General features: G+C 68.0%; 13 protein-coding genes across 13 annotated transcripts; 8 read left to right on the forward strand and 5 right to left on the reverse strand.

The window, feature by feature from the left end:
* Positions 1 to 186: 186 nt before the first annotated feature.
* Positions 187 to 2,251, forward strand: V1510DRAFT_388000 (LETM1 domain-containing protein mdm28). Its single transcript, XM_066931711.1, has 2 exons — positions 187 to 428; positions 623 to 2,251. Exons 1-2 carry the CDS (start codon positions 344 to 346, stop codon positions 2,110 to 2,112), a joined length of 1,575 nt encoding a protein of 524 aa, XP_066791802.1. The 5' UTR covers positions 187 to 343; the 3' UTR covers positions 2,113 to 2,251.
* Positions 2,086 to 2,809, reverse strand: V1510DRAFT_427804 (uncharacterized protein; the record flags this gene model as incomplete). Its single annotated transcript, XM_066935228.1, has 1 exon — positions 2,086 to 2,809. A coding segment is annotated over one exon (654 nt), but the record flags the coding sequence as incomplete, so codon positions are not given.
* A 448-nt stretch (positions 2,810 to 3,257) lies between these two features.
* Positions 3,258 to 3,924, forward strand: V1510DRAFT_409250 (uncharacterized protein). The gene has a single exon (XM_066932554.1). The coding sequence runs from the start codon at positions 3,266 to 3,268 to the stop codon at positions 3,866 to 3,868; it is 603 nt and encodes a 200-aa protein (XP_066791804.1). The 5' UTR covers positions 3,258 to 3,265; the 3' UTR covers positions 3,869 to 3,924.
* Positions 3,925 to 6,522: 2,598 nt separating this feature from the next.
* V1510DRAFT_358346 (uncharacterized protein) lies at positions 6,523 to 7,396 on the reverse strand (the record flags this gene model as incomplete). The annotated part of the gene is made up of 2 exons (XM_066930907.1): positions 6,523 to 6,863; positions 7,213 to 7,396. Coding segments are annotated over 2 exons (525 nt in total), but the record flags the coding sequence as incomplete, so codon positions are not given.
* Positions 7,397 to 9,989: 2,593 nt separating this feature from the next.
* Positions 9,990 to 11,879, forward strand: V1510DRAFT_409259 (WD40-repeat-containing domain protein). Its single transcript, XM_066932555.1, has one exon. It carries the CDS (start codon positions 10,303 to 10,305, stop codon positions 11,851 to 11,853), a length of 1,551 nt encoding a protein of 516 aa, XP_066791806.1. The 5' UTR covers positions 9,990 to 10,302; the 3' UTR covers positions 11,854 to 11,879.
* Positions 11,880 to 12,545: 666 nt separating this feature from the next.
* V1510DRAFT_349375 (uncharacterized protein) lies at positions 12,546 to 13,717 on the forward strand (the record flags this gene model as incomplete). Its single annotated transcript, XM_066930847.1, has 3 exons — positions 12,546 to 12,624; positions 12,656 to 12,832; positions 12,855 to 13,717. Coding segments are annotated over 3 exons (1,119 nt in total), but the record flags the coding sequence as incomplete, so codon positions are not given.
* Positions 13,718 to 14,225: 508 nt separating this feature from the next.
* Positions 14,226 to 14,828, forward strand: V1510DRAFT_424502 (dutp pyrophosphatase; the record flags this gene model as incomplete). The annotated part of the gene is made up of 4 exons (XM_066935096.1): positions 14,226 to 14,380; positions 14,412 to 14,521; positions 14,556 to 14,657; positions 14,689 to 14,828. The coding sequence occupies 4 exons, from the start codon at positions 14,226 to 14,228 to the stop codon at positions 14,826 to 14,828; spliced, it is 507 nt and encodes a 168-aa protein (XP_066791808.1).
* A 501-nt stretch (positions 14,829 to 15,329) lies between these two features.
* On the forward strand, positions 15,330 to 16,760 carry V1510DRAFT_3637 (proliferating cell nuclear antigen, N-terminal domain-containing protein). Its single transcript, XM_066931150.1, has 2 exons — positions 15,330 to 15,664; positions 15,760 to 16,760. Exon 2 carries the CDS (start codon positions 15,815 to 15,817, stop codon positions 16,583 to 16,585), a length of 771 nt encoding a protein of 256 aa, XP_066791809.1. The 5' UTR covers positions 15,330 to 15,664; positions 15,760 to 15,814; the 3' UTR covers positions 16,586 to 16,760.
* Positions 16,604 to 17,290, reverse strand: V1510DRAFT_409269 (GAG protein N-acetyltransferase). The gene has a single exon (XM_066932556.1). The coding sequence runs from the start codon at positions 16,944 to 16,946 to the stop codon at positions 16,671 to 16,673; it is 276 nt and encodes a 91-aa protein (XP_066791810.1). The 5' UTR covers positions 16,947 to 17,290; the 3' UTR covers positions 16,604 to 16,670.
* Positions 17,291 to 17,708: 418 nt separating this feature from the next.
* V1510DRAFT_409271 (NPL4 family-domain-containing protein) lies at positions 17,709 to 19,323 on the reverse strand. The gene is made up of 3 exons (XM_066932557.1): positions 19,259 to 19,323; positions 19,025 to 19,224; positions 17,709 to 18,993 (listed from the first exon to the last, which is right to left on the reverse strand). The coding sequence occupies exons 1-3, from the start codon at positions 19,259 to 19,261 to the stop codon at positions 17,748 to 17,750; spliced, it is 1,449 nt and encodes a 482-aa protein (XP_066791811.1). The 5' UTR covers positions 19,262 to 19,323; the 3' UTR covers positions 17,709 to 17,747.
* A 110-nt stretch (positions 19,324 to 19,433) lies between these two features.
* V1510DRAFT_409276 (translocation protein sec66) lies at positions 19,434 to 20,142 on the forward strand. The gene has a single exon (XM_066932558.1). The coding sequence runs from the start codon at positions 19,476 to 19,478 to the stop codon at positions 20,028 to 20,030; it is 555 nt and encodes a 184-aa protein (XP_066791812.1). The 5' UTR covers positions 19,434 to 19,475; the 3' UTR covers positions 20,031 to 20,142.
* A 2,241-nt stretch (positions 20,143 to 22,383) lies between these two features.
* Positions 22,384 to 24,002, forward strand: V1510DRAFT_409277 (uncharacterized protein). Its single transcript, XM_066932559.1, has 2 exons — positions 22,384 to 22,789; positions 22,824 to 24,002. Exons 1-2 carry the CDS (start codon positions 22,465 to 22,467, stop codon positions 23,951 to 23,953), a joined length of 1,455 nt encoding a protein of 484 aa, XP_066791813.1. The 5' UTR covers positions 22,384 to 22,464; the 3' UTR covers positions 23,954 to 24,002.
* Positions 24,003 to 25,060: 1,058 nt separating this feature from the next.
* V1510DRAFT_409282 (peptidyl-prolyl cis-trans isomerase) lies at positions 25,061 to 25,876 on the reverse strand. The gene is made up of 3 exons (XM_066932560.1): positions 25,806 to 25,876; positions 25,243 to 25,673; positions 25,061 to 25,210 (listed from the first exon to the last, which is right to left on the reverse strand). Exons 2-3 carry the CDS (start codon positions 25,671 to 25,673, stop codon positions 25,084 to 25,086), a joined length of 558 nt encoding a protein of 185 aa, XP_066791814.1. The 5' UTR covers positions 25,806 to 25,876; the 3' UTR covers positions 25,061 to 25,083.
* Positions 25,877 to 26,161: the final 285 nt, after the last annotated feature.

Here is a 26,161-nt window from a genome sequence, read left to right on the forward strand (position 1 = left end):
CAGGCCGGGCGCCCGGCAATGCCGGCTCGGCGCCGACGTCGGGCCCGGCCGCGTCGGGACGTGCGGCTCGCTCCGGCGCCACCGGGCCACAGGAGCTGAGTGCCCGGCGGCGGGCCGACGCGCGTCACGTGCGCCGGGAGGTGGGCGGTCACGTGGTGCCGGCGGCCCCGCCGCGCCGCGCCGTCGCGCAGTTGTGCCGCACCCGGCGCGCCGCCCCGCCGGTGGGGCATAACCGCACCGTGCCGGCACAACGGCCACCTCGCAAATCTTCGCAGATTTCTTTCGAAGCTCTCACCATCGACCAGCACCGACGGATCAATCGACTGCTCAAGCCTTGCACGTCATGAACACCCTGATGATCAAGCAGAACGCGCTGGCGCTGTCGACGCGGACGCTCCAGCGATCGGCGGTCCGGCCGACGACGCTCGGTAAGTGCACACGGAGATAGCCCCGGCCGGCGAAGGCACACGGCCGCGGCGGGCGGGCGGCCGTGGCCAGGCGGCCAGGCGGCCAGGCGCAGGCAGCGGCCAGCGGCAGTTGTGGCCAGGCCGTGTGTGCCGCCGCCGGCGTCCGTCCGGCCGCGGCCGCGGCCGTCGCAGATCAGCGCAGTGCTAACGTCCAGGTCGTCCGCAGATCCTGCTTAGCCAGCGGGCTGCCGAGCTCCTCCGGGCAGGCGTCGCCGCGCGCGCGTACTCGACCGAGACGTCGTCGTTCACCGGTGGCGAGCGGCCGCCGCCGCCGCCTGGACTGAGCCCGGCGCGCACAAAGAAGCATCTGCAGAACCTCACCGAGACGGCTGGGCGGGTGCCGCACTACGACCTGGCCGAGGTCCGGCGGGCGGCGCCGGCCGAGACCGTCGAGGCGTCGGTGGCGGCCAAGAAGGCCGCGGCCGAGAACAGCGCGGCGGCGGCCGAGAAGGACGGCGAGGCCAAGGCCGCGGCCAAGGCGGTCGTCGCGGCCGAGGCCAAGCCGCTCAAGAAGGTCGAGAACAAGTACTCGGGCAAGGCGATCTGGGCCAAGGTCAAGGACGAGCTCCACCACCTCAAGGACGGCACGCTGCTGCTCGGGGCCGAGATCAAGATCTCGACCAAGCTCGTGTTCAAGAAGCTGTCGGGCTACGAGCTCACGCGGCGCGAGCACCGGCAGCTGACGCGCACGGTGCAGGACATCGCCCGGCTGGTGCCGTTCTCGATGTTTGTGATCGTGCCGTTCGCCGAGTTCCTGCTGCCGGTGGTGCTCAAGATCTTCCCGGGCATGCTGCCGTCGACGTACGTGTCGGCGGCGTCGCGCGAGGCGCGCAAGACGCTGCTGCGCAAGACGCGCAAGGAGGTCTCGGTGTTCCTGCGCAACACGGTGAGCGAGAACGGGCTGCAGCTGCCGGCGAACCCGACGAGCTCGCAGCGCGCGCTGTTCGCCGAGTTCTTCCGCAAGGTGCGCTCGTCCGGCGAGTCGCCGTCGCGCGAGGAGCTCCTGAGCGTCTGCCGGCTGTTCAAGGACGACGTCGTGCTCGACAACCTCTCGCGGCCGCAGCTCGTGGCCATGTGCCGGTACATGAACCTGACCCGGTTCGGCTCGGACATGGTGCTGCGGTACCAGATCCGGCGCAAGCTGCGCCAGACCAAGCTCGACGACCGCGCGATCGACGAGGAGGGCGTGTCGTCGCTGACCGTGACCGAGCTGCAGGGCGCGTGCGCGTCGCGCGGCTTCCGCTCGCACGGCTACTCGCCGGCGCGCATGCGCGAGGACCTGCAGACGTGGCTCGACCTGCGCCTGCGCCAGAAGGTGCCCGCGACCCTGCTCGTGCTGTCCTCGGCCTACATCTACGGCGAGGCCTCGGCCGAGAGCCACTACGACGCCCTGCTCTCGGTCCTCAGCTCGATTCCGGACGAGCTCTTCCACGAGGCCGAGCTCGAGGTCCACAACCTCGAGGGCGCCGCCACCAACAAGCAGCGCCTGGAGGTCATCAAGGAGCAGGAGCAGCTCATCAAGAGCGAGAACCAGGAGGTCTCGCGCTCGGGCGTGGCCGTGCAGGACGACGTCAACTGCGACGACCTCGAGCGCCGCAACCGCCACTCTGCGGACCCCGAGCCCCCGGCCGACCGCAAGAACTGATCCGCCGCCGGCGGCCTGTACAGAACTCATGCCCCACACTCTTTCACAATCGCTCTTTGGTTTTGGGTAGGCTTCTCGCACATAAAACATGGACATAGATGTATATATCTCCAAGAAACCCCGGCCGCGGCCGCAGGTACACTACCGGGCGCTCAGCCCCGCCGTCTGCATGCGCTCGCGCATGTGCTCCACGTGCGTCTCGACGCGCGCCACCCGTAGCCCGAGCTCGTCCAGCGGCGACGGGCCGGCCGGCGCCGGGCTGGGCCCGGCCGACCCGCGCCCGAGCGACGACGCGGCCCGCGACGACGCCGACGAGCCCCCGGACCGGCCCGACCCGACCGACCCGACCGGCGAGCCCACGGGCGAGATCCCTCCGGGCGTGCCGCCGCGGCTGCTGGCACTGCTCGCCGGCTGCAGCCGCCCGGTCTGCGCCGCCAGCTGCTGGTGCAGCGCAAACAGCTCGCGCGCGTCCGCGATCTGGCTGTCGTCCGTGGCCGCCGGCTCGCGCACCAGCATCTGCCGCGCCATCGCGATCACGTCCCGTGCCGCCGACTGCGGCGCCTGCACGGCGGCAAAGTCCTGCGCAAAGTCGCCGGCCGTGATGGCGGGCTTGGCCGCGTTGGTTGAAAAGTCCATGGTGGAAGTCCGGCTGGGCGCCCGGCCTCTTTGTGAGCCGCGCACCGTGCGGCTGGTCACGTGGCAGCCGCGCCGCGCGACGTGCGGCGCGTCCCCGCGCCTGCATATAGCCGCCACGCAGCATCCCCGGTGGCCTCCGGCGGCGACTCCGTCGAGGGTAGCTGCCCTTCGGGCAGATAGCCGCATATAGCCGCTGCGCCTGCACCCCGGCTTCGCCGCGCTCTCCCCGGCCAATCGAACGGCTTCATTGAGTTTATTTGTAGAGTACAATTCGCAGCAAAAAATAATATTAAGGAGTGGACGTGACGATTCACAATTAGCAATTAGATCAAAATCCCCGGTAGATAGAATGAAAGCACTGAAGGAGTGTACACGGCCGACTCACGAGATGACAACGCCGCTGCTCTGGCGGCGGTTGAGCATCTGCTGGCTCGGCCGCGGGCTGACCTGGACGCGGCCCTGGGGCGGCTGCGGCTGCGGCTGCGGCTGCTGGGGCGGCACGGCCTGGGCGTAGGCGATGCGGGACCGCGGCTGGGCCTGCTGCGCGGGCATCTGCTGGGGCGGGGCCTGGTCGGGGCCCGAGACGTACTTGCGCAGGCCGGACCGCGAGCTGTGGCTGCGCTGGCTGTTGGATTTCTTGAGACTGCCCGAGCGCTGGGGGTGTCTGATCGGGATCGGGATGGGCGTGCCGTGCGGGTCGATGACGCGGTCCATGGCGGCGCGGTCCATGGGGCCCTGGCCGTGGATCTGGATCGGGGCCTGGGACGGCGGAGACGTGCGGCGCTGCGGCGGCGGGACCATGCCGCCGCGCATCTGCATCTGCATCTGCTGGCGCTGCTGCAGCTGCATCTGCTGCATCTGCTGCATCTGGGCCATCTGCTGCATTTGGTGCATCTGGGCCATCTGCATCTGCTGCGCCTGGGCCTGCGACTGCTGCGACGGCGGGCGCTGGGCGGGCATGCGCGTGCGAATCGCGTTGCCGATCTCGGACCAGCGGTCGGACGAGCGCGGCGCGTCGGACGCGTCCTCGGACCGGACCGAGCCGGCCGGGCTGACGGGCGACGCCGGGCTGACGGGCGAGACGGGCCCGGACCGCGCCGGCATGGGCGCCGACCGGTAGCGCATCTTGTCGTTGACGCTGCCGTGGCGCTGCAGGCCGGCCGTGTTGACCGACGGCCGGCGCACGACCGCGGGCTCGTCCGGCGGCATGGGCACGACCTGCGGCGGCGGCAGCGGCTGCGCCAGCGGCTGCGGCCGGCGCGCGCCGCTCGGCTTGGCCACGGTCGCCGGTCCAGCCGGGACCGACGCCTTGGCCAGCGGCACGTCGTCGTCGTCGTCCTCGTACACAATCACCGGCCGGATCTTCTCGGCGTCCTGAGCCTGCGGAACGTCCTTGAACTCCTGCGCGGGCGACGACGACGTCGTGGTCGCGACCGACGGCGACGACCGCGGCGACGACGCCGACGACGACGACGACGACGCCGCCTCCTTGCCGCCGATCGGCGGCGTGGTCGAGCCGGCGGGCGCGGTCTGCGTGGCCGCGGCGGCCGTGGACGGCTGCGCCTTGACCGGCGACCGCGGCGCGATGGATGCGATCGTGCCGGCGGCCGCGCTGGGGACGGCGCGGATGGTGGCCGCAGCCGGCGCCGTCGCCCGGGACACCGTCGGCGCCGCCGTCGCCGCCGCCGTCTGCACGGCCGCGACCGCCGTCGTCGGCATGGTCGCGACCGAGTGCCGCACGTTCGCCAGGCCCGTCTTGGGCGCCGCCGCCGTCAGCTTGATGTTCTCCTTGTCCGACGGCCGGTAGAACGAGGCCGACGACTGCGCGCGCTCCGGCAGGTCGCGCTCCGGCGCAACCTCCTTGAACGCCTCGTACTGGCCCAGCGCGTTGGTGCTGTTGTTGAGCGCGTACGTGTTGCTGCTGATGCCAATCACCTTCTTGGACTTCTTCTTCGACAGCGACCCCGACTTGAGCAGCGACATAAACTGCCGGCTCTTCTTCTCCTTGATCGCCGGCTCGGACTTGATCTGCACGACGGTCTTGGCCAGCGCCGACTGCGACTGCTGCTTCTGGATCTGGCTGTCGCGGCGGCCCAGCAGCGTCTGGCGGGCCGACGACAGCTGGCCGGCCGAGGACGAGGCCGGGACGGGCCGCGGCGCGTCCACGAGCGCCATGGCCAGCGGCCGGTCGTCGTCGTCGTCGGGCGCGATCGACTTCACCGTCGGCTCGGCCGGCCGGGCCGGCGCGGCCTTGGGCGTGTTGGCCTTGCGCAGCGCGTCCAGGCCGTCGTAGCCGGTCGATTTGGCGTCGGCGCCCGAGTCGGCCCACTTGAGCGCGCGCGAGATGTCCATGTCGATACTGTCCAGGTTGAGCGTCATCGAGTCCGAGGTCTTGTGGGCCGCCGGCGCGGCGGGCTTGGCCGCCGGCGCCGCGCGCGCGGCCGGCCGGGCCGCCGTCGGCGCGGGCTCGAGGCTCTTCTTCTGCAGCTGCGCGGCCATCGAGAGCAGCTTCTCGCGCTTGTCCAACAGCGCGCGGTTGAGGCTGACGGACGACGCCAGCTCGGGCGTCTCGTCGGTGCGCTCGCGCATCGACGGGTCCGAGAGAATGCGCAGCGGCGCCCGGCGCAGGCCGCGGCGCGAGCCCAGCTGCGACTTGAGCTTGCTCTTGTCCGGCGACGGCGGCGGCGGCGGCGTGAAGATGCTCTCCTCCACAAGCAGGTACTTGGGCGTTCCGTGGCCGACGCAGCACAGCAGCGAGCTGCCAAACACGCCCTGGCGGCTGTCGGGCTCCTCGTAGCCGTGGGAGCAGACCCAGGTCCACCAGAAGGCGTCGTCGAGCGTGGTCTTGACTGTGTTAGCCAGCGCGAACGACGCGGGGAGAGCGGCGGAAGATACATGAGAGGGTGCGCCGGGCGCGGCGCGGTACTCGGCCGCGGCGCGGTCGCTGCCGCGCGTGGGCGGCTTGTGCATGATGGTCTCGAGCGACGGCAGCATGAGGTCGGGGTTGAGCAGCGAGATCGACGAGACGCTGTTGTCGCCGCCAAAGCCGTCGAGCCGGAAGCTGGCCCAGCTGGCGTCCTTGGCGTCCGAGGCGAACTTGGTCGGCGAGGATGTCGAGAGACTAGTTTCCGGTCTTCGGTACGACGGACGGTCAGCAGCAAACGACGAGGTGAAGCTCGGGAAGGTGGAGGCATACGTGGAGTCAAAGAGGCCGGACGAGGGCGCGGTCGACGACCGCACCGACAGCCGGTCGTCCGAGCCGGCCGAGGAGGGCGGCGCGAGCGTGGCGTCGATCGCCGACAGCACGGTCGCGCAGTCCGCGGCGACCGCGTCCGAGATCGGATCGGCGCCGACAAACGCCGAGACCGTGCTGCTGGGCCGGTCGGCGAGCTGGGCCTCGAGCAGCCGGAGCAGGCCCAGCGGCGACTTTGTGTGCGACGACACCGAGAGCGTGAGGTGCAGCGTCTCGCGCGGCGTGGCCGTGTACACGGGCGGGTACGCGACGGCCTCGAGCAGGCCCGAGAGCGACCGCGGCAGGACCGAGACGACGGACGGGCCCTCGACGCGCAGCGAGCGCAGGTAGGCGAAGAACAGATGACTCGTCGCGTCCGCGCACCGGTTCCAGTAGTTGTAGTGCGTCACCAGCGGCGAGTCCGACTTGCACGGCCGCAGGTGCGCCTCCGGGATCGTCGGCGGGAACGCCCACCACGACGCCAGCCGCGCCAGCTTCTGCGGCTCCATGCCGTTCTCCTTGCTGCGGGCGGCGATCGCCGACAGCAGGTCGAAAAAGTCCGTTACGATCGAGAGGTGGGCGGGCGAGTCCACGCAGAGCGGGATGAACGTCGAGAACGCCGAGGGCGCGTAGCCGGACTCGTGCTCGGACGACTTGAACAGGTCGTAGATGTCCCACGACAGCAGGGTCGTCAGCCGGGCCCAGGTCCACTTGAGCGCCGAGATCAGGACGTGGATGTCGGCCAGCCGGACCTCGCGGCCGATGGTCTCGGCATCACGGCAGCGCGAGCCGTCGGCCACAAAGATCGCGCGCACAAAGTTCTGGGTCTCGTGGCTGTTGGCCGGCGCCTGGAAGGGCAGCAGCAGGTACGGGACGAACACGCCTGGGACGTTAGCGTTGAACAGATCCAGGCTGGATGGAGCTAGCGTGCGCCGGCAGCGAGCTTGTGCAGTAGCGTGCAGGAACCTGCAGGCAGCACATGCCGCTTGCGGCGAGCCGCAGACACCTGCAGGCCCGCGCAGACGCGTGCAGGCAAGCGTGGCGCGCGCAGAGAGCCGCTAGTCCCGACCGGGCGCCGTCGCGACAGAGTTTCCAAAACTGCAAAAGAAAAACAATGTCGAGATCCAAGCGACGGGGGCGCCCGTATTAGGCAGGCAGCGCATGCACGGCAGAAAAAAGCAAATCGAGGCCGGCCGCAGGCGGGGCCCGGGCCGGCCAACGGCACCACCTACCTCGCTGCTTAATCTCGGCCGTGGCCAGGTGCACAAAGTCGGCGATGTCGGCCGGCGCGAGCGAGCGCCGGGTCCAGGGGTCCTGCAGGATCGGGGCGCGGGTGGCCGGGCGCGCGACCGGGGCCGGCGCTTGCTTGGACTTGTGGGAGTCCTTCTGGCGAAGGAAGCCGAATAAGGAGCTCATCGCGCACAGAGGTCAATCGGTCCGGGACCCATACACGGCGGGGGAACGAAGCGAGGGAAGGAAACGGGCGGGAAAGACGGGCGGGCCGGCGATATTATATACGGCCCCGGTAGGCGTACCGAGTGCACGAGTCAGAAGAGGCTACGAGCGACTACGGGTGATAGCAAGCGGGTAGAGGGCTGCGCGCAGTAGGCGCGGAATTGACAGAAGGCGGTTGCAGATAGTGCGCTGACGCCGATGCGGGACAAGCAATCTAAGAAGGCTATTAGGAGCAAGGCGCGCGGAATGACAACGCGCCCGGCCGGCGGACCGGCCACGGCGGCCGGGGCGCCAGAAGCTGGTAATAATAAAGACCTCCTGGTGGAGCACAATGGGGAAAGAGCGAGGACAGAATTAAGATTGATTGAGATTGCAATTAGATTAAGATGTAATGGGGCATCGTCTGCGCGGGCACCGGCGCGAGTAGCCTGCAGCTCCGCGCCGATGGCGCGCCTGCCGGCCGCTGGCCCACGCCGGCGAGGGCGCGCTGCGGTCGCGCTGGGGTTGGCGCGCCATGCCAGGGATGCGAGCTGGCCGAGCGCAGCTGGCGCGCGATGGCCGTGGCCGTCACGAGCATAGCGCCACAGCTAGCGGCCAGGGGCTAGGGCTAAATCGGTGGGCAGCGATCCTGGCCACCGCCGGACGACGTGCGTTGCAGCCAGGCGCCTGGGTGGATGCGGTGGGCGCGGCACAGAAGCCGGCGGCGGCGTCGACAGCTGCGCCGGCCTGCATGCCGCTGCACCCTGCTACAGCCGTCCTGCGGCGGACACGCCGGCGGCTGCTGGCGCGGACGCGACTGCGAACGAGTCCGGCTGCAGCTGCAGTCGCCCCAGGGCCGCGCTTTGCGGACGTCGCCGCACAGTCTGTGCTGCGTTTTACCGACCAGGAGCACAGGTCGCTGCACAGCCCACGCGGCCAAGGAGATCGGACCAGCCGGCCGCAGACTGGGGCCGGCCTCACGGCGACCAAGACACAGGCTGCACAATGCAGACGCCGTCGGCGTGCAATCGCCTCCCGGGCCACGACCCACCCAGCAGCCGCTGCCGAACGCCGCCTGGACGTCGCCGGGTGACGCCGGGCATTGCCTGGCGCGACCGCGCGCGCACGTACGAGGGCCATTGGCGGCGAAGCCGGCGCTGGCGTCGGCGCGGCGGCCGGCGCTGCCACCAGCGGCGCCGACGCGCCACGACAGGCGCCACGGGCGCCACTCGGGCGCACCGCCCCTCGCAGCGGTCTAGCGGTAGACCAATACCGGGCCATACGTACTGAACAGGCTAAACGTCGGGCGTCACAGGGATATGGGCACCAGCCGGTGGGTGTCGGCGGCTGCGTCGCACACGCGTACCTCGCCTACCGCCGGACGGCGTGCCGGTGCTCGCGCGGCCTCGGCCGGGCGCATGGCCGACGGCCGGCCTGGCCGCCGCGGCCACGCGAGCACGGCCCGCGTGCGTCCGCGCGCAGTCGGTAGTGGCCGCCGCGCACAGCGCGGTCGCTTGTCGCTTGCGCAAGAATTTCCCGTGGCTGGCCCAGGCATGCACGCCAGTCGCGCCAGCCCCAGCCGCGGTCGCGCCACCGCACCGCCGCACGCCGCACCGCAGCGCCCGCTGCAGCTCCTGCGGCTGATCGTACGGATTCTGGCGCACTAGCTGGATCGAGAAAGCCGTGCCTGCGGCTACCGTGCGTGCCGGCCCAGCGCCAGGCTACAGACGCGTGCCGGCCGCACCCGCGGCAGTGCGGAGCACGCACCGTACGGTCATCCCGGGCCACGCAATCGAGCAGCCGCTTGTCGCAGCCGCCGGCGTGCGGCACGGACGGTCACGTCGGCACCGCTGTCCGGACGTAGCACCATTAGTGGGCGGCTCAGGTGCCGCTAGCTAGCGGCTGTATCACCACTAGCCGCTAGGCGCGCAGCGGCCTGCAGTGCGTTTAATTACCTGGTGCCCGATCTGTGCTGGCGCAGCTTGCGTTGCGCGTTGCGGGCGTCCAGCGCGCCGCGTTCGAGACGCGGCGCCCGCGACGCGGCGCGGCAGAGCGTGTGCGCGCAGCCGAGCATCGCGCCGCTGCGGGGGACCCAGGTCGGCGCCGCCCGCGGCCGTGCGGGTGGCAGCCGCGCGGCCGCGGGCGGCAGGAGGCCGCCCGTGCGGCGCCTGCGGCGGTGGGTAGCAGCACGGCCGCCGAGTCAGGGGGTCGCGAGCGACTTGATTCGACGCGCGCGCGCGCTAGCGCGCCCTCGCCTTGGAGCCCGCAGGCTCAGGGGCGTGCTTACCCGGCCCTGCCGCCCTCCGCACGGCCCGTCTTGCGGGGGCCGATCTGCAGGCCCCCGCCGCGATTGGGTACGGCCGCACTCCTGCCGGCCTGCGTGCGGCGGTCTAGCATCGGCAATTTACACAAATTGCATGAGTACTTTCGCCGTTGCTGCGTGGCTCACGCAACGGTTGCGGTCGCTCAGAGTCAAAAGGGGCAACGTTGGCTCCCAGCCAGCCACGCCCGCCACCCGCCCCTCCTGGACCGGCCGCGCGGGTGGGTCGGATGCCACCAGCCGGGGGCGCGGGCGCCGGGGCCGGCGGCCGAGAGCCGAGGGGCACGGCAGCGGAGCGTGCCGGGTGGCCGGGTGGTCGGCGCGCGGACAGGTATAGGTCACGTGTAATTAATTCGGGTGACATTACGGTCCAGAATCACCCGCTGCCCGTGGGACATATTTTCGATGACACCAGCCGGCCGCGGTCACCCACGGCCGGGCAAATTTTGCAAAAAATTTCGCAGCAGATCAATCGACTGAAGCGCCAGAACCAGCAGACCCAGCCAGGCCGCGGCAGCAAGCACAGCAGCTCGGCGCATACATACCCAGGCCCGGACAAGACACAGACATGTCCAAGCGGACGGCGGAAAGCGAGAACGAGGAGGTGGCCCTCAAGGACGGCCGCCGTGTCGTCGCCGAGAACGGGGAGGACACGGGCATGGGCGAGTTCGAGGACCCTTACGGAGACGAGTACGAGTCCTCGGACGAGAGCGTGATCGAGATCGTCGACGAGGATGACGAGGACGAGGATCTCGGCGACGTTGAGGAGCAGGCCAGCCGACTGCAGGAGATCATCGAGGCCGACGAAGCCGGCGAGGAGCCCGGCAGCGAGGCATGGCAGGCGCAGCGAAAGGCGCGCGGTCGTGACGTGACCACGGAGGTTTACCTGCCGCACAAGGCCGGCCCGCTTGGCCCGCAGGAGACGCTCGAGCCGGACCCAACGGTGTACGACGCGCTGCACCGGATCAACCTGAACTGGCCGTGCCTCTCGTTCGACATCCTGCCGGACGGGCTCGGCGAGGAGCGCAGCGACTACCCCGCAACGACGTACTTTGTGACGGGCACGCAGGCCGAGCACAAGAAGGACAACGAGATCCTGGTGGTTAAGCTGAGTGGGCTGGCGCGGACGCTCGAGCGCGACGACGATGACGACGACGAAGAAGAGGACGCGGAGCCGATCCTCGAGTCGCGGTCGCTAAAGACGACAGACACGACGAACCGGATACGCGTGTCGCCGCACGCAGCCAAGACGCGTGAGTACCTGACGGCGTCGCTGTCCGAGTCGGGCGACGTGTACGTGTGGGACCTGACGCCGCACTACACGGCGTTCGACACGCCCGGCACGGTCATCAGCAAGGCCATGAACCGGCCGGTGCACACGATCCGCGCGCATGGCGGTGTCGAGGGCTACGCCGTCGACTGGTCGCCGCTCGTGCCTACCGGCCAGCTGCTGACCGGCGACGTCACCGGCCGGATCTACCTGTCCACGCGCGGTTCGTCGCACTGGACGACCGACAAGACGCCGTTCGTCGGCCACGCCGACGGCGCCTCGGTCGAGGAGCTGCAGTGGAGCCGCAGCGAGCGCTCCGTGTTTGCGTCGGGTGGCTCCGACGGCTTTGTCCGGATCTGGGACACGCGTTCGAAGCAGCACCGCCCAGCGATCTCCATCCAGGCCTCGGCCTCGGACGTCAACGTCATGAGCTGGAACTCGAGCGTGTCGTACCTGCTGGCCAGTGGCCACGACGACGGCTCCTGGGCTGTCTGGGACTTGCGCTCGTTCAAGCCCAAGGAGACCAAGGCCCAGCCCGCCGCCAGCTTCGATTTCCACAAGGCCCCGGTCACGTCGATCGAGTTCCACCCGACCGAGGAGTCCATCGTGGCCGTGTCGTCGGCCGACAACACCCTCACGCTGTGGGATCTGTCGGTCGAGGCCGACGACGAGGAGATTGCGTCTCAGAAGCGCACCGACGACGGCCAGCTCGAGGGCATCCCGCTGCAGCTGCTGTTTGTGCACTGGCAGCGCGACATCAAGGAATTGCATTGGCATAAGCAGATCCCGGGCATGCTCCTCAGCACCGGCTCCGACGGAATGGGCGTTTGGAAAAGTATTTCTGTTTAGATTCAATGAATTTTTTGGTTCTTGTGCGAAGCCGCGCCGCCCACCGCGCGTGGCGGACGCCCTGTAGCAACCGGCGCCGACCGACGCCGTCCGACCGAGGCCGCCCACCGGTGGCGCTGTCAAGCCGCGGGCCCGGCCGCCCTCCCGGCGCTGTTCACGCCCGGCCGCGTGATCTGACGTGTCATCGGCCATCAGTTAGCGTTAGTTTCCCAGTCAAAATTCCAGACAGCGATTTTTTGGCCCAAATCCACTCAGGCATCGTGCGGGCGTCGGCGGCGACCTCTTTCATCCGACAGACAACGTATCCAGCGGTCTCTGGGTCGGTTGAGCCTGTCTGGAGCCAGTCAGCACAGAATTGGTTGCGGTACGGCCGTGTGGGCGTTCTAGCCGGCCATCGTCACAGCCCGGCTCAGTCAAGCACGTCTCGGCAGCGAAGGCCAGCGGAGGCACACCGTCGTGCCAGCGCAAGGCTCGCGAGAGCAGTACAGGGCCCAGGCGCACGCGCAAGGCGCGCGGTGGGCGCGAAACACAGACGCGGCAGCAGCAAGCGCCTTTCTGCGCAGCGGCCACGCCGCACAGTCACCCTGGCAGCGGTCCTGGCGGGCCGCGGAAGCATCGGCGGCGGGTACGAGCAGCGCCAGATGGCCGCCGTGTCGCCCACGGCGAACACGTTCGTGGATGGCGCGGTCACGGTCGTCGACTGGACGACGGCAGACGTCAGCAACTGGCTGATACGGCTCGGCCTGCGACAATACGAGCCATCGTTCTCAGGTACGGCGGCGGACGAGCGCGCTGACGACAGAAAACGACATCAGCGGCGATGTGCTGGTGCACCTGGACCACGAGTCGCTCAAGGAGCTCGGCGTGGTGGCCGTCGGACACCGGCTGCAGATCCTCAAGAGCGTCTACAACATCAAGATCGCGCAGGGCGTGCCGATCGAGCCCGGCCAGTGGGTTCCGCCGCTACGTAAGTCGGCGGGTGACGTGCGCTGACCGTCCAGCGATCGATGACGGCCTAGAGGGCCCCATCAGCATGCAGATCATGGCCCGCAACCTGGAGGAGCGCGACCAGCGCATCACACAGGCCGAGCAGGAGATCAAGCGGCTGCAGGAAAGCTACGCGCGGCTGCGCGAGGACGTCATGCCGCTGTTCAAGTTCGTTAAGGAGTTTGAACCGTTGCCGGAAGTCCACGCGACGTCGTCTCCGGCCATGTCGCCGCCGGCGGCGGGCGCGTCTGCGGCCAGCGTGCGCAGCTCGGGCGTGTACGCGCCGCGGCAGAGCGCGCCGCTGTCGGGCGTGCCGTCGTCGGTGCGGCACCCGTCCTACCGAGGCTCTGCGGCGCTGCCGACCGCGCCGCCGGCGGCGCCGCCGGCCGCACCTGGCCTGGCACGCGCGCAGTCCTACAAGAAGTTTGTGCTCGGCCCGCCGCCGCGGGGAGCGTCCGAGCGCGCACAGTCGGCGTACGTGGCGCCGCAGTCGACGTCCGGCTTTGGCCACGGCCACGCCTCGGGCCACACGCCGTCCGAGAAGCCGATTGCGCGGCTGACAAACACCTCGACGCCGACGGACGGACCCAAGTCCGAGCTGATCCGTAACTTTGCACTACAGACGGACGCGCCGTGCTCGCAGATCCTGCCGGACGTCGTCCGCGGCCACCGCGTGAACGCCGACTGGCGACAGTTTGTGCTCGTGCTCTACTACGGCGGCCACGAGCGCACCCTCACCATGGACGAGCGGCCGCTGGGTCTGCTCAAGGAGTATCTGAAGTCCGGCTACGCGGACGCTCAGGTCTTTTTGCGCGAACGGAACCCGTCCGACCAGGCGAGCGAGCTCATGACAAACACGCCTGGCGGCTTGCTATAGCCGTCTCTACATGCATGACTGTGTCGCCGCCGGTCTGCCGCGCGGAGACACCAGACAGGGACCGGGGCGACGACCCAAAATTTTTGCCATTGTATTTCTAGCAACACTTTTTCCATTGCCAGCTAGCGGGTCCTCTCCTGGTCCGGTCCCGGTCCGGCCAGGTCCGGTGCCAGACAACGCGACGCGTCTGTGGCGCATGCACGCCGCGCAGCCGGACGCGCCGGCAGCCCGACCCCACCCGAAACAGGGCCTGCGGGTCGTTGGTACCCGGCGCCGACCCGCGCCGTGCGCAGGGCACGGGCTGTTGCGAGGCCGCGCATGCGCTAGTCCGGACTCGCCCAAATTGAATGTGACCCAGTCACAAACCCTGCCGTTCACGACGCGCCGCGTCCAGCGCGACGTCCGCCGCGCCGCAGCCGCCTACTTAAGTACCATGGCCGCCCTCTTGCGGCGGTGTCCCCGGATTGTCCGTACACCCGTCTTCCATTCGCACATCTTCCACCGCACAATGACTGAGACCACGTTCGACGACTCAATCGAAGCCAAGAAGCGCAAGATCTCGGCCGCGGCCGCTGAGCCTGTGCTGCAGATCAAGCTGCTCTCCGACAAGGGCAAGGTTCCCACGCGAGGATCGGCCCTCGCTGCCGGCTACGACATCTATAGGTATGTGCTGGCGGGGTCCTGCTGACCTCAGCTCCGAAGACCTCGTCATCAAGGGCCGCGGTCAGGCTGTCGTCAAGACCGACATTGCCCTGGCCATCCCGGAGGGCACATACGGTCGCGTGGCTCCGCGCAGCGGGCTTGGTAGGTCGCGGACACGTGCGCGCGCTGACCGCAGCTGTCAAGCACGGCATCACCACCGGTGCAGGTGTCATCGACGCGGACTACCGCGGCCACCTGGGAATCCTGCTGTTCAACCTTTCAGACGTCGACTTTGAGGGTACGCTGCTGCTAGAACTTTCTGACCCCAGTCAAGCAGGGCGACCGCATAGCCCAGCTCGTCCTCGAGCGCATCATGACCCCAGAGGTCGTCGCCGTCGAGACGCTCGACGACACCGCCCGCGGTGCCAATGGCTTTGGCTCAACCGGCGGCTTTGGCAAGTCTTCTTAGACAACATTTTGCATAATATACATAATCGCGATCGTTTATTACAAGCCTACGCCTTTGAGCGTCCTAAGCGCTACTAAAGCGACTGTAGTAGTAGCAGACCTTGAACATGTTTCGGGGACTGTAAACCAACGGTAGACACTGCTACGATCTAGAAGGTTCGCTCATGAGACATGGGCATCGCGTAGCGAGAAGTTGCTTATTCACAGAAATCGTGCATACACGTAACCGAAGCTGCAGCTGCAATGAGCCACTCGCAGGCTCTGGAGCTACCAGCCGCAGGGCGCAGCGGTCGAGCAATGGATACGTAGGACAGGGCGACAGTCCAAATGCCGTAGCGGCCAGACACCGCCTTGTTGCACCGTCTGCTCGATAGTCTGTTGCACCTGCGCGGCCAGGGCGTGCACACGGGGCTGGACGTCGGTGTCGTCGACGTTTGGGGTGACCACACACGCGTCCAGCCCTATCCAAGAACGGCTGGCTATCCGACGCCTGTGGCGGTGCGGATCGGGGCAGCAGCCAAACGCGTCGTCGCGGTCGTGACGCGAACCCGCAGGTGGGGTACGAGAAAACGCGTCGAGGCGCGTCACGTCGCGTCGGGTTAAATTGCATTAGTGGACGACCAGTCACGCTCAGTGGTGCGTCCACTGGCAGTCCACTAGAAATGGCGTCCACCACCACAGAAAAATTTGTTTAAAGTGCGCGCGATCCCCGTTCTCCTTCTTTTCCCCTACACACTCTGCACGCGCACAGAGCCATCGACTACGGAGCATCGATCGCAAGCACGGCTTTGGCGATCGCAATTGAAAAGCACCTGGATTTTGAATAGGTTTTGAACAGTAAGTCGGGTGGATCGAGGCAGGGGCGGCTCGAATGATGAACTTTTTGGATACATTGTTCGTGATTATCTATGAACGGAAAACATATTTGCTAGATAGTATCTGACTGAGCACGCCCTTGCGGGAAGGCGCGAGCACGCTGACAGACAGATGCTGGAGGGCAAGCTGGAACAGGCGGCTCTGTTCAAGAAGGTGGTGGACGCGGCCCGTGAGCTGGTGCAGGACTGCAACATCGACTGCTCGGAGAACGGTCTGGCACTGCAGGCGATGGACTCGTCGCACGTCTCGCTGGTGTCGCTGCTGCTGAGCGCGGAGGGGTTCTCGGAGTACCGGTGCGACCGCAACATCACGCTGGGAATCAACCTCAACTCGCTGACGAAGATCCTGCGGTGCGGCGCCAACGAGGACGTGCTCACGCTCGAGGCGGACGACTCGCCGGACTCGCTCACGATCCGGTTCGAGAACACGCAGCAGGACCGGATGTCGGAGTACGCGCTGAAGCTGATGGACATCGACCAGGAGCACCTCGGCATCCCCGAGACGGACTTCTCGGTGACGATCACGATGCCGTCGGCCGAGTTCCAGCGCATCTGCCGTGACATGCAGCAGATCTCGGAGTCGCTCACGATCGAGGCGTCCAAGGACGGCGTTAAGTTCTCGTGCGAGGGTGACATTGGCACGGGCGCGGTCACGCTGCGGTCGTCCAACAACATGGATAAGCCCGAGCTGTCGACGATCATCGACCTGAGCGAGCCTGTGTCGCTGACGCTGTCGACCAAGTACCTGCTCAACTTCTGCAAGGCCACCGGCCTGTCGAACCAGGTTACGCTCAAGATGGTCGACGAGCGGCCGATGCTGGTCGAGTACCCCATGACGAGCGGCTACCTGCGCTTTTTCCTGGCGCCCAAGCTCGACGAGTAGGGAGGGGCGTGCTAGGAGTTTCGGGTCATGTAGATTTATTCGGTTTGGCATTCGTACAGGTTCGGTAGTAATACACGTTTTTCGTCTACGCGCGCGCGGCGAGTACGCTGTGCTTGATTGTGCTGGCCGTCTTGACCGGTAGGATCAGCCGGAAGGCGTCGTTCTCGTTAAGATAGTACCGATGCAGCCGCTTGCTGCGCAGGAAGCCCATGTTCTCGTACAGCCGGAGCGCGGTAGCGTTCGTGACCTCGGCCTCGAGCGCTACTTCGTCCGCGCCGAGCGCGATCATCCGCTCGAGCGCCATCTGCACGAGCCGTGTGGCGATGCCATGTCCACGGTGACTTGTGCGGACGGCCAGCATGGCGATGTAGCCGCGCGACTTGACACCGCGATGCTGGTCTAGTCGACAGACGATAGTGCCGACGATGTCGTCCCCGTCCGACGCCAGGAAGCAGATCTCGGGCCATTGATAGATGAAGTACCGGTAGACGTAGATGCCGTACGGCTCCGAGAGATCGGTCGAGACGAGCTCGACGATCGCGTTGAGGTCGCTCTCGTCGACGTCGGTGCGGGCGGCCACGACAGCCGCGCCGACGCTGCCGAGCGCGGCCGCGACGGCCGTGACGCTGTCGGCGTCGGCAGGAACTGCGGGGACGGCGAGAGGTGCGGGGCCGTCCGCGGCGGCCGGCCGGTAGCTGCGGTAGGTGATGGCCATAGGGAGCGGTGGGAGACCGCGACGAATTTAGCGAGGCACGGCGTGTGGCGCAGGCGGCGCAGGCGAGTCAACATGATGAGCCGCATGACGTGCGGCATATAGCCGCCACAGATGATGCCCGATCCGAGTCACTGGCGACGGCTCGATCGAGGCGCAGGGACCAGATCTACGCATCGCATTCGGTGCGGCATATAGCCGCCCGAAAGCTTCGGCCCCGCGTCTGCTCACAAGAGAACTGCCCTCGATGGAGTTGACAGGCGCCGTCGGAGCGATTCCGGGGTCTACGAATCTCCGCAACACCGTGATGAGCCGCACGCGGTGGCACGCAGTGTCGCATACAGACGCCACCGCACCTCCTCCATCGCACCAGCATATCCAACAGAGTAGCCGCCCACGTCTGAGATATGCCGCTACGTCAGATATCTTGTGCAAATGCAATTGTCTAGATCATGATGCCGGAAATCCATGCGAAAGCGTGACAAGCAGGTACTCAACCGGAAACACAGGCTTGGCGTTCTCCTGGACAGCAACCTTGTACTCGTTCACACGTGTGAAGAAGACCTCGGGCACGTAGAGCGTCGAGGACGGCTCTTTGACAAGCATAAGCTCGGGCGAGACCGAGGGCTCGATGATCCCGGCGCGGACCATGGCCTCGGCCGAGTTTGAGACTTGATAGGCTGAGATCTCGATCTGGCCGTCCGGGTTGCCCGAGACCACGCAGGTGATGAACTTACTCGAGAAGCGGCCGGTGTCACTCCACCGAGATGGGTTCGGGTGCTGGTTCTGGAGCGCAGCAGCAAAGCAGATCTCGAGTGACGACAGAAAGTACGAGTCGACGTGGCGGCGACAGACAACCGAGCCGTCGCCGGCGCCGGCGTCAGTCAAGTCGGTGAAGATGACGCCGACGCGGCGCAGGCCGGCACCGGCAGCAGCCGCGTCGACGTCGGCTTCGGACTCCCAGGGCAACGTGAGCTGGACGCCGTCGGGCGCAGCTACCTGGGGAGGCTCGTGAATGGCCTCAATGACGGCCTTGATGCCGAGCGGAACCTCGGCGTAGGGTTCGTACCGGCCGTAGAGGTAGCCAATGGCCTGGTTACCTGTACGGCGCCAGTGGTTAATGAAGTCGTTGACGACATCGGCGCTGGCGAATTCGGCGTGGTCGACCATGCGGAACGGCTGCTGCTGCAGCGTGATGGCCGACGGCTGGCACTTGCTGCAGATGCCTTCCGGCCACGGGGCGTGGCCACCCGGACAACGCGTGGTGACCCCGTAGTCGGCCTCGGACAGTGGCGGAATAAACGACGCGCGATTCTCGGGCCGGTTGGCGGCCGTGTTTAGCTTGCGCAGGTGCGCGTGGAATGACGCGTGCTTGATGCCGCGTTCCTTGAGGTACGCCGGGTCCCACGGCTCGAGCGGCATGCAGTAGTCACACATGCCCTTGGCCGTGTGCTTGCACATCTTGTTGTCGCGCGACCGGACGATCTTGCCGTCCTGCTGGTCGAGCGTGACGTCGACGGCATCCTGCACGGCCGTCTCCCACGGCGCGCCGCCGGCGGGCGCGGTGGGCGCCAGTGCCTCGGCCGGCACCGCCTTTCCGTTGAGCCGGATGGCTGCCGGCGCGGACGCCGCGGCCGGCGGCGTAGCCACGCCGCCGGTCGCGGTCTCGTATGTCACAAACAGCATGTCGCCGTGGCTGCCGTCAGCACGCCCGCGTGTCCACGTACCCGATCCCGAGCTCGCCGACGGTACGGCCGAGCAGCTCTGCCAGCGGCCGCCCGCCGGCGCCCGGCTGGTCTGATACCACGACCGAGTCGGCCACGATGTCGGGCACCTGCCGCACGAGCTCCTCGGCCACGACCGCGAAGTCGTCCTCCGGCCGCGCGCTCGCGCGCAGCTGCCCGTCCTTGGTGCGTAGACGGATGATCTGCCGTCAGCTGCGCCCAAACCCGCTAACTCACCATTCTTTCGGCGCTCTGTCGATTCTGTAGCACGACGATGCCTGGATCTCCGCGCCGCCGGCGCGTGGCGGGCGTGGAAGGATAAGGAAGACACAAGCGCGGCGTGGCGTCTCGTATATGCCGCAAACGTCCCGGCGCGCGACACGCCGTGCGGCGCGCTCTCGTCCTTCACCGGCTCTGCGCGACGTATCCTCTACGGCCGCCGCTCGCTCCAAAGATGGCCCAGATATCGGTGTACGCGCCCATCGCGTACCTCGGGATCCTGCTCGGCTCTCTGATCCTGTTCTCGTCCGTGTATCGCAAGCGCCGCGTCCAGCGGCTGGCCGCGCTCGAGCCCTGGTTCGGGCCCTCGGACGCAAAGGCAATCCACCTCGCCGTCAAGGCGCTGGCACGCGACCGACCCGTGCCCGACAAGGTCGTCAAAGCCGCGCTCATCCGCCGGGCGGCTGAGAACATCCGCCGGATCATCGTGCTGCAGGAGGCCAAGCCGGCCCTGCTGGAGCTCCACCAAAAGGGCACTGTGGGCGACGAGCAGTGGACGCGCTTCACGCTCGCCGAGAAGCTCATGGACGCCGAGATAATGGAGTGTGCCCAGGAGGCTAATGCCCTGAAGCCCGGCTGGGCCCAGCTGTTGTTTGGCTCGGCGGCGGAGATCGTCCAGAACGAGCGCCTGCGCGCGCGCATTGCCGCGTGCCGCCCGGAGCCGGACGCCTCGGTGTCGGACACGAGCACGGCGTCGACCGACTCGAAAAAGAAGAAGAACAAGAAATAGACTTGCTGTACATTGGACCGGACTACGGTGAGGACGCGCGGGGCGCTGGTTGTGCGGCTACGCAAGGCGCGAGAGGGCTGCGCCGGCGGCCGCTGCGACGGTGGAAAACGCTGCGACGTAGCATACCGGCTCGAAGCAATTGAGTCGTGCTGGCGGCGGCTGCCGAGACGGCTGGCGGCGGGTGCCAACCGGCTTGGCGATCGCGCCGATCGCCGGCGGGCAGCTGCTGGTGTGGCGCAAAGCAGCGCCGGCGAGGCTGGCGCGAGGCTGATCCGGACTGACCGGAGCCGACCGCGCGAGGCTTGCCGGCGGCGGGCCTTGCACCGCCGCATCGCCGCACTGCCCAGGCCACGCCGCCGCTGGCAAATACTGCAGGCTCGGATCTGCGGGTCGTCGCGTTCGCCTGGCGCGGACCGGTAGATCATCGACGTCAGTCTGACGGCCCCTGCGCGCATCTCGCTAGTCGCAGCGGGACCCCGATCGCGCCCCCGGGCCGTGCCGGCACGGCCGCTGATCAGACAGTCTACGTGGCCGTACCTGTCGTACCTGTCGGTAGAGGTACGCGGCGCATGCGTGGCAACGACGTAAGCCGCAGTGGCGCTGCGGCTAGTGCATGCGCCGCACTGGCCACTGCACTCTGCAGGCCCCTGGCGCCCAGCGTCAGCCAGTGGGGCGATTGCGCGTCGGCGCGCGGCCGGCGCCGACCGCGTGCCGGCCCGCGCGGCCGGCTTGGCCTGCGCGGCCTGCGACGTCTGGGACGGGCCGGGCGGCAGGGGCAGCGCTGGTGAGGCCCGGCGGCTGGGGCCGGCTGGGTGCCAGCAAGGAGTACCCCCGCCGGGCGTTGCCGAGCGAGCCGCGGCCTTTGCTACCTTCCGTGAGCTGCGGCTAGTCGCTAGGACGCGGCCGGTGTCTGGAAGCCACCGCGCCCGATATACAAACTGCCGGCGCAGACAGCCACGCCGCCGCGCAGGCTATCCGTATCGGCCGGGCGTTCGATACGAGCCGGTGGCCAACATGCGGGCGGCTGACAGCGGCTCAGGGGGCCGGCGTCGCCCCCGTGTTGCAGATTGCATGACGTGACTGCTTTCTGTGCAGCTGCGTGCTGTGCGGCTCAGGGTGCCGGTCTCCCAACGCCGCGGCAGCCGCGGCAAGGCCGGCAGCGTGGGCCGGCGCGCGCGGTCGGAGGTCCAGACGCGTCTGACGTCGGCAGCGTGGACACTTGGCGCGCGGTCGGCATCGCGCCCTCTCGGGCGAGCGGCCAGAGGTCCCGAGAGACCAGCCCAGGGCGTCGGGCCCTGGGCTGGCTGCAGCCTGCGAGAGCCTCCTTACTCCTGCGTGCAGAGACCCCCGACGGTGGCTCTGGTCAACGCCGGGCGGCTCTGGTCAACGCAGGGCGGTCGGCGCGACGGTCCGCCCGAGGCAGCCCGCTGCCGGTGGGCGCACGCGGCGCGCCGCTGGGGAGCAGATCGCCGCGGCATTTCGCCCTGGCCGATCAGCGGCCAGACGATCCGTCGTGGCCGCGGCACTTGTGGAACAGTGTGCCGTAGGCGCACCTTAAGCGGCGCGCCACTTCACGACTTGGCCCAATGCGGCCGCCATGCCGGCGGACATCCGCAGGCAGCCTAGCGCACAGAAGAGCGCTAGCGTAACATTGGCGCCCAGCCGCGCGTCGGACATGCGCGCTCTAGCCGCACGTGCGGCGCGCAGCCAGCCGTATGTCACGTCAGCCCGCGGGGCGTTCGCTGTCAAGCCCCAGCAGCCAGCCCTCAGAGCGAAGGTTCCTGGCTCGCGCAGCCGACGGCGGGTGAGCTGGTGCGCCATTCCGGTGCAACGCGGCGCCGGGGACGCACGCCGGCCTGTAGCGTGGCGCGCCGAGCCCGGGGTGCGCCCCGACCCGACAGCTTGCCGCCACCGCGAGTGCTGCGCGCGGAGTGCGCGTCGCGCAGCGGACGCGATGCGTACTGTGCGTCTACGAGTGCCAGCGCGTGGCACGCCCGTCCCGGCAGTCGCGTGCCGCATACGTTCGTGCGGTTCGGTCCTCCGGGCACGGCTGTGATTTTGTGCCTGGCCACCGTGACAGGCATGGGCGCCGTGACGATGTGACGGTGACGAGGTTGCCGTGGCAACGTCTATTAATAGACGAACGGGCCGGGTAAGGTGGGCAGGGGGGGGCGGAGCGGTAGCGCGGTACCAGTACGGCTCAGGACAGCGAGTACGTAGCCCGAGCGAGATTAACGTTCGGCCCGGGGTGGTCGCGCGCCCGGTGCGGCTAGCGCGGGCCGAACGGCGGGCTAGGCAACGGCGGGCCGGTTAGGTAAGCTGGGCTGGCCGTTGAGTCAGGGCGGCGTGGCGCTTATGTCAGCGAGCGGCGCGGCGATACAAAAGGTCGGGCCGCGCCGGCGCATCTCGTATCGAACCGCAAGCGGCACCCGGCATGTCGTTCTCGCGCGCGCGCACGCGCTCGCGCTCGTCATCGATCTTCTCAATCAACTCGCCGCTCGGGCTACCAGTGGCGGAGGCGGCCGGAGCCGAAACGTGGACTGAGCGGCCAGCGCCGGCCGCGGCCGCCGTCCGGCCCGCCCGGTCGTCGTCGGTGACACAGTATGTGCAGGCCACGGCCCACGAAGAGGACGACGATGTCGTCAAGAAAGACCCGGCGCTTCCGCAAGAGCTGGCGGCCATCATCGCGCTGATCGTGGCTCAGCAAAACCGATGCTACTACGAGGGCTATTTTGTGTTTCTCAAGGACCTGGACTCGGGTATGTGTGTGTGCGCGCACAGCGCTGACGGCAGATGGCAAGCCCGTGAGCAACCGCGTGTGGGTCGAGGTCTATGGCCAGTTGGTGGGGAGCGTGCTGTCGATATGGGAGCTCGACGGAGCGCTCGGCCCGGATGGTGCGTTTAACCCGGCAATGGCGCCGACGCCAACGTACATCAACGTGGCGGACGCGTCGTTCCGGGTGATGGACTCGGTGCCGTCGTCGTCACCGGGCGTGGCCCCGATCTCAAACGTACTCGCGTTGTCGACGACGTACAAGAACCGGTTTCTGCTGCAGTTTGGCGCTCGCGAGGTACTGCTGCTCTGGGCGGCTGCGCTGCGCCTGGCGCTGTTCGAGGGCCTGGCTCTGAACGAGGCCTACACGGGTGCGCTGCTCGCCGGCAAGGGTGCGCGGCTGCACGGCATTCGCCAGATCCTGGAGGAGACTCAGTTCAAGCACCAGGAGCAGGTCGTCGTGCGCTTCGGCACCGGCATGCCCTGGACACGCTGCTGGGCCGTCGTGACCCCGGCAGGCTACAAGAAGCGCAAGGAGAACAAGTCGGGCCACATCAAGTTCTACGAGTCCCAGCGGGCGAAGCAGAAGAAGCAGCCGCCGCTGGCGACCATCTCGGCAGCCCAGGCCGTCTACGCGGTCTACCCCGAGTCGTCGGTGCTGATCGACCAGTCGACGCTGCTCAAGATAGAAGGCACGATCACGGTCGACGAGAGCGGCCCGCGCACAGGCTTCATCTTTGTCATGCCCGATATCCACCCTGGCGTCGCCGGCTTTGAGACCCTTATCCGCTTCCTGATTCCGACGTTTGACGTCTTTGGCCTCTACGGCCGTCCGGCCCGCTTCAATGCCGACAAGTCCGACCGCGCCTCGCTCATGTTTGGCCTCCCGGACTATCCGAACACCCGCTACCTCGACCTGGCTGACGTCTACGACCTCGCGCCGACCGCGCTCGCGGAGAACTGGAAGGACAGCGCCTGGCGCGCCGCGCTCAAGGACGTGCTGCTCATGAAGATCGCCGCCGGCCGCCGCTACGACCACCGTTACCTCCCCACCGAGCCTCCCCACAATACCCCGCCGCTCGACCAGTCCGCGCGCTTCCCTGACCGCGACGGCCTGGAGAAGGACCGTCCGAGCGTGCGCTTTGCCTAGCACATGCATTTGTCTGTATTGTATCTTAACGCCTGTCTTTTACGCCTTGTGCGCTGCCACCCGTATTGTCCGCTATCGCTCGTACCGGTACGATGTTGCCGCTCTGGTCTGGCGCGCGTGCCGACGTGCGTCTGGCTGGCCTTCCGCCGCGTGCTGGCGCGGCCTGCCTGAGCTGGCGCGGCCGCGCCAGCGGCGTCCCGGCCCGCCTGGCGCCACGCCACTGCCACGCCACCGCACCCGCGCCCGCGCCAGTCCCAGTCCGCTTTATCTCCACGCCAGCGCGTGGAACGTGCCGGCTGGCCGCTAGCCCGCCGCCAGCCCGCCATCAGTCGGGTTGCCGGCCAGCGGCCGGTGGCACCGGTCGCCGGCCAAGCGTCCCGTACGTGGGCACCGCTTTGCCCGCCCGGGCCGGCGCGCAGCCCCCCTCTCGACAGACCGTCCACCCTCGTAGTCTGCACTAGACCGCCCTAGCTAGTCTTGGCTTACTCGCCGGCCCCTCTCTGGCCACCCTGGCCGCCTCTGGCTGTCACTGGCGGCCTCCAGATCCCTTGGCCGCGTTTAGTTGTACCACTGACTCGCTTCTGGCCTGGCGCTATGCTGCCCGCGCCGCCCTGGCGTCAATGACGTGCCTGCACATACTGCCGCGACACTCAACAGCACGTGATAGACCGGCTCGGCTCGTGCGGCGCGCCGCGGCCAGCCGCGGCCAGCCGCGGCCGTCTGACGGGGTCTACGAGTGTGCGTGTATACAGCTGGCGCAGCTGCGTTCGTCTGGACAGGCTCGTCTGATGGCGGCCTTGGCCCGGGCCTTGGCCGGCCAAGCAGGCCGTGAGACGCGCCAGGCCCCAAGCAGCGTCGTTCTTTGCAACCCAAGACAGCCGCGCCCCTAGGTCGAACTGCGCCGGTGTGTGGGCATGGCTGCGGCCAGCGCCAGGGTCTACAATGGGCACACGCGAGTGGCTGACGGCACCAGCCAACGGTACAGTCTCGTGGCGCAGCAGTGCAGCGGGCACGTCGGCTGCCGGCGCCGACCTCGTTGCCGACGTAACCAGCCGCCTGCGCTGCCTGCATCGCCTGCACCGCCTGCGCCGCAGAGTTCTCCGTGCCTTCCCTCGTCGTCAACAAATGTATTAAGCTGTCCGCTGGATCAGGTGCAGACCGCTGCCGCTCTCAACAATGCCCGAGATCTGACCCGGCTGTAAATCGAAGGCAACGTCCTCAAACTCCTTCTGCATCTCTCCCCGGCCGAAGAAACCGCTGCCATCAGCTCGTGCTGCGCTCGTACTTACAGGTCGCCGCCCTTGCGCGCCGACGAGCAGTCCGACTCGGTCAGCGCCAGGTCGGCCAGCGAGGCCTGGCCGGACTTGATGGTCGTCTCGAGCTTCTCAAGAATCGCGCGGGCCTCGTCCTTGGACCGCGTGATTTCTTTCTCCTTCCACGACGAAGGCCGACGCGATCCGGAGTGCTTCACCAGCAGGTGGCTCGCCCGGATCTTCTGCGCGCCTGCCCGACCGTCGCCAATCATGGAGGAAATCAGAGAGGCCGCGCCGTTGCCGCCGGCCTGAGAATGGAACGCGGCCATGTACGTCTTCAATTCGTCGGCGTTCGTGCCCGCCGGCGGCTCCCACGACGACTCGCGAGTCGCCGTATTAAAGTAGTAGGGAATATTGTGCGAGCGCGACTGCTTGACTTCCCAGTTTGCCGGCAGTCCTGTGGTCATCTGGCCGTCAGTCTGCGCTGGCCACTACGCGAGATCGGCGTCGCTGCCGCCGCCGCGATCATGCCAACCACCGACTTCTCGGGCCGATGACACTCGGCGCCGGGCGTCGGCCCCGCCCGCGCTTGAACTCACCTTGTTCGGGCCTGTCGAGCTGCGTAGACGATGGTCGTATGCGGTAGGGTGGGATGAGCGCTTGGGTTTTATCTACAAAATTCTGCGATGAGCCGCTGGGGTCGTTGCCCACACCACTACGTTTAGACGAGCAGCAGCCGCCGACGACTACAGCGGGGTACGGCCACAGGCCGGGCTGTGGCCTGCTGCTGGCGCGGACGAGGGTGGGACCGGACGGTGCTGGCGGGTACGGACGCGTCCGGCTCAGCTGCGGCTGGCAGGTACGGGGTCCGGGCCGCGGCAACGACGAGAGATCGACGTCGCCGGCGCGTACGTGGCCGCCGGGCCCGCCGGGATTTCCAGCTGGCGGGCGGCGG

Source organism: Dipodascopsis tothii (assembly GCF_038497935.1).
Source record: "Dipodascopsis tothii strain CBS 759.85 unplaced genomic scaffold V1510scaffold_1, whole genome shotgun sequence".
NCBI classification, from domain to species: domain Eukaryota; kingdom Fungi; phylum Ascomycota; class Lipomycetes; order Lipomycetales; family Lipomycetaceae; genus Neoaidaea; species Neoaidaea tothii.

Coding starts and splice junctions, on each gene's coding strand:
- V1510DRAFT_388000 (XM_066931711.1), top strand. CDS start 344: ATGAACACCCTGATGATCAAGCAGAACGCGCTGGCGCTGTCGACGCGG. Junction 429..622: donor GGTCCGGCCGACGACGCTCG/GTAAGTGCACAC, acceptor GCTAACGTCCAG/GTCGTCCGCAGATCCTGCTT.
- V1510DRAFT_409250 (XM_066932554.1), top strand. CDS start 3,266: ATGCGGGACCGCGGCTGGGCCTGCTGCGCGGGCATCTGCTGGGGCGGG.
- V1510DRAFT_409259 (XM_066932555.1), top strand. CDS start 10,303: ATGTCCAAGCGGACGGCGGAAAGCGAGAACGAGGAGGTGGCCCTCAAG.
- V1510DRAFT_3637 (XM_066931150.1), top strand. CDS start 15,815: ATGCTGGAGGGCAAGCTGGAACAGGCGGCTCTGTTCAAGAAGGTGGTG.
- V1510DRAFT_409269 (XM_066932556.1), bottom strand. CDS start 16,946: ATGCTGGCCGTCCGCACAAGTCACCGTGGACATGGCATCGCCACACGG.
- V1510DRAFT_409271 (XM_066932557.1), bottom strand. Junction 18,994..19,024: donor GTCGGCGAGCTCGGGATCGG/GTACGTGGACAC, acceptor TGCTGACGGCAG/CCACGGCGACATGCTGTTTG.
- V1510DRAFT_409276 (XM_066932558.1), top strand. CDS start 19,476: ATGGCCCAGATATCGGTGTACGCGCCCATCGCGTACCTCGGGATCCTG.
- V1510DRAFT_409277 (XM_066932559.1), top strand. CDS start 22,465: ATGTCGTTCTCGCGCGCGCGCACGCGCTCGCGCTCGTCATCGATCTTC. Junction 22,790..22,823: donor TCTCAAGGACCTGGACTCGG/GTATGTGTGTGT, acceptor CGCTGACGGCAG/ATGGCAAGCCCGTGAGCAAC.
- V1510DRAFT_409282 (XM_066932560.1), bottom strand. CDS start 25,673: ATGACCACAGGACTGCCGGCAAACTGGGAAGTCAAGCAGTCGCGCTCG. Junction 25,211..25,242: donor GCGCGCAAGGGCGGCGACCT/GTAAGTACGAGC, acceptor AGCTGATGGCAG/CGGTTTCTTCGGCCGGGGAG.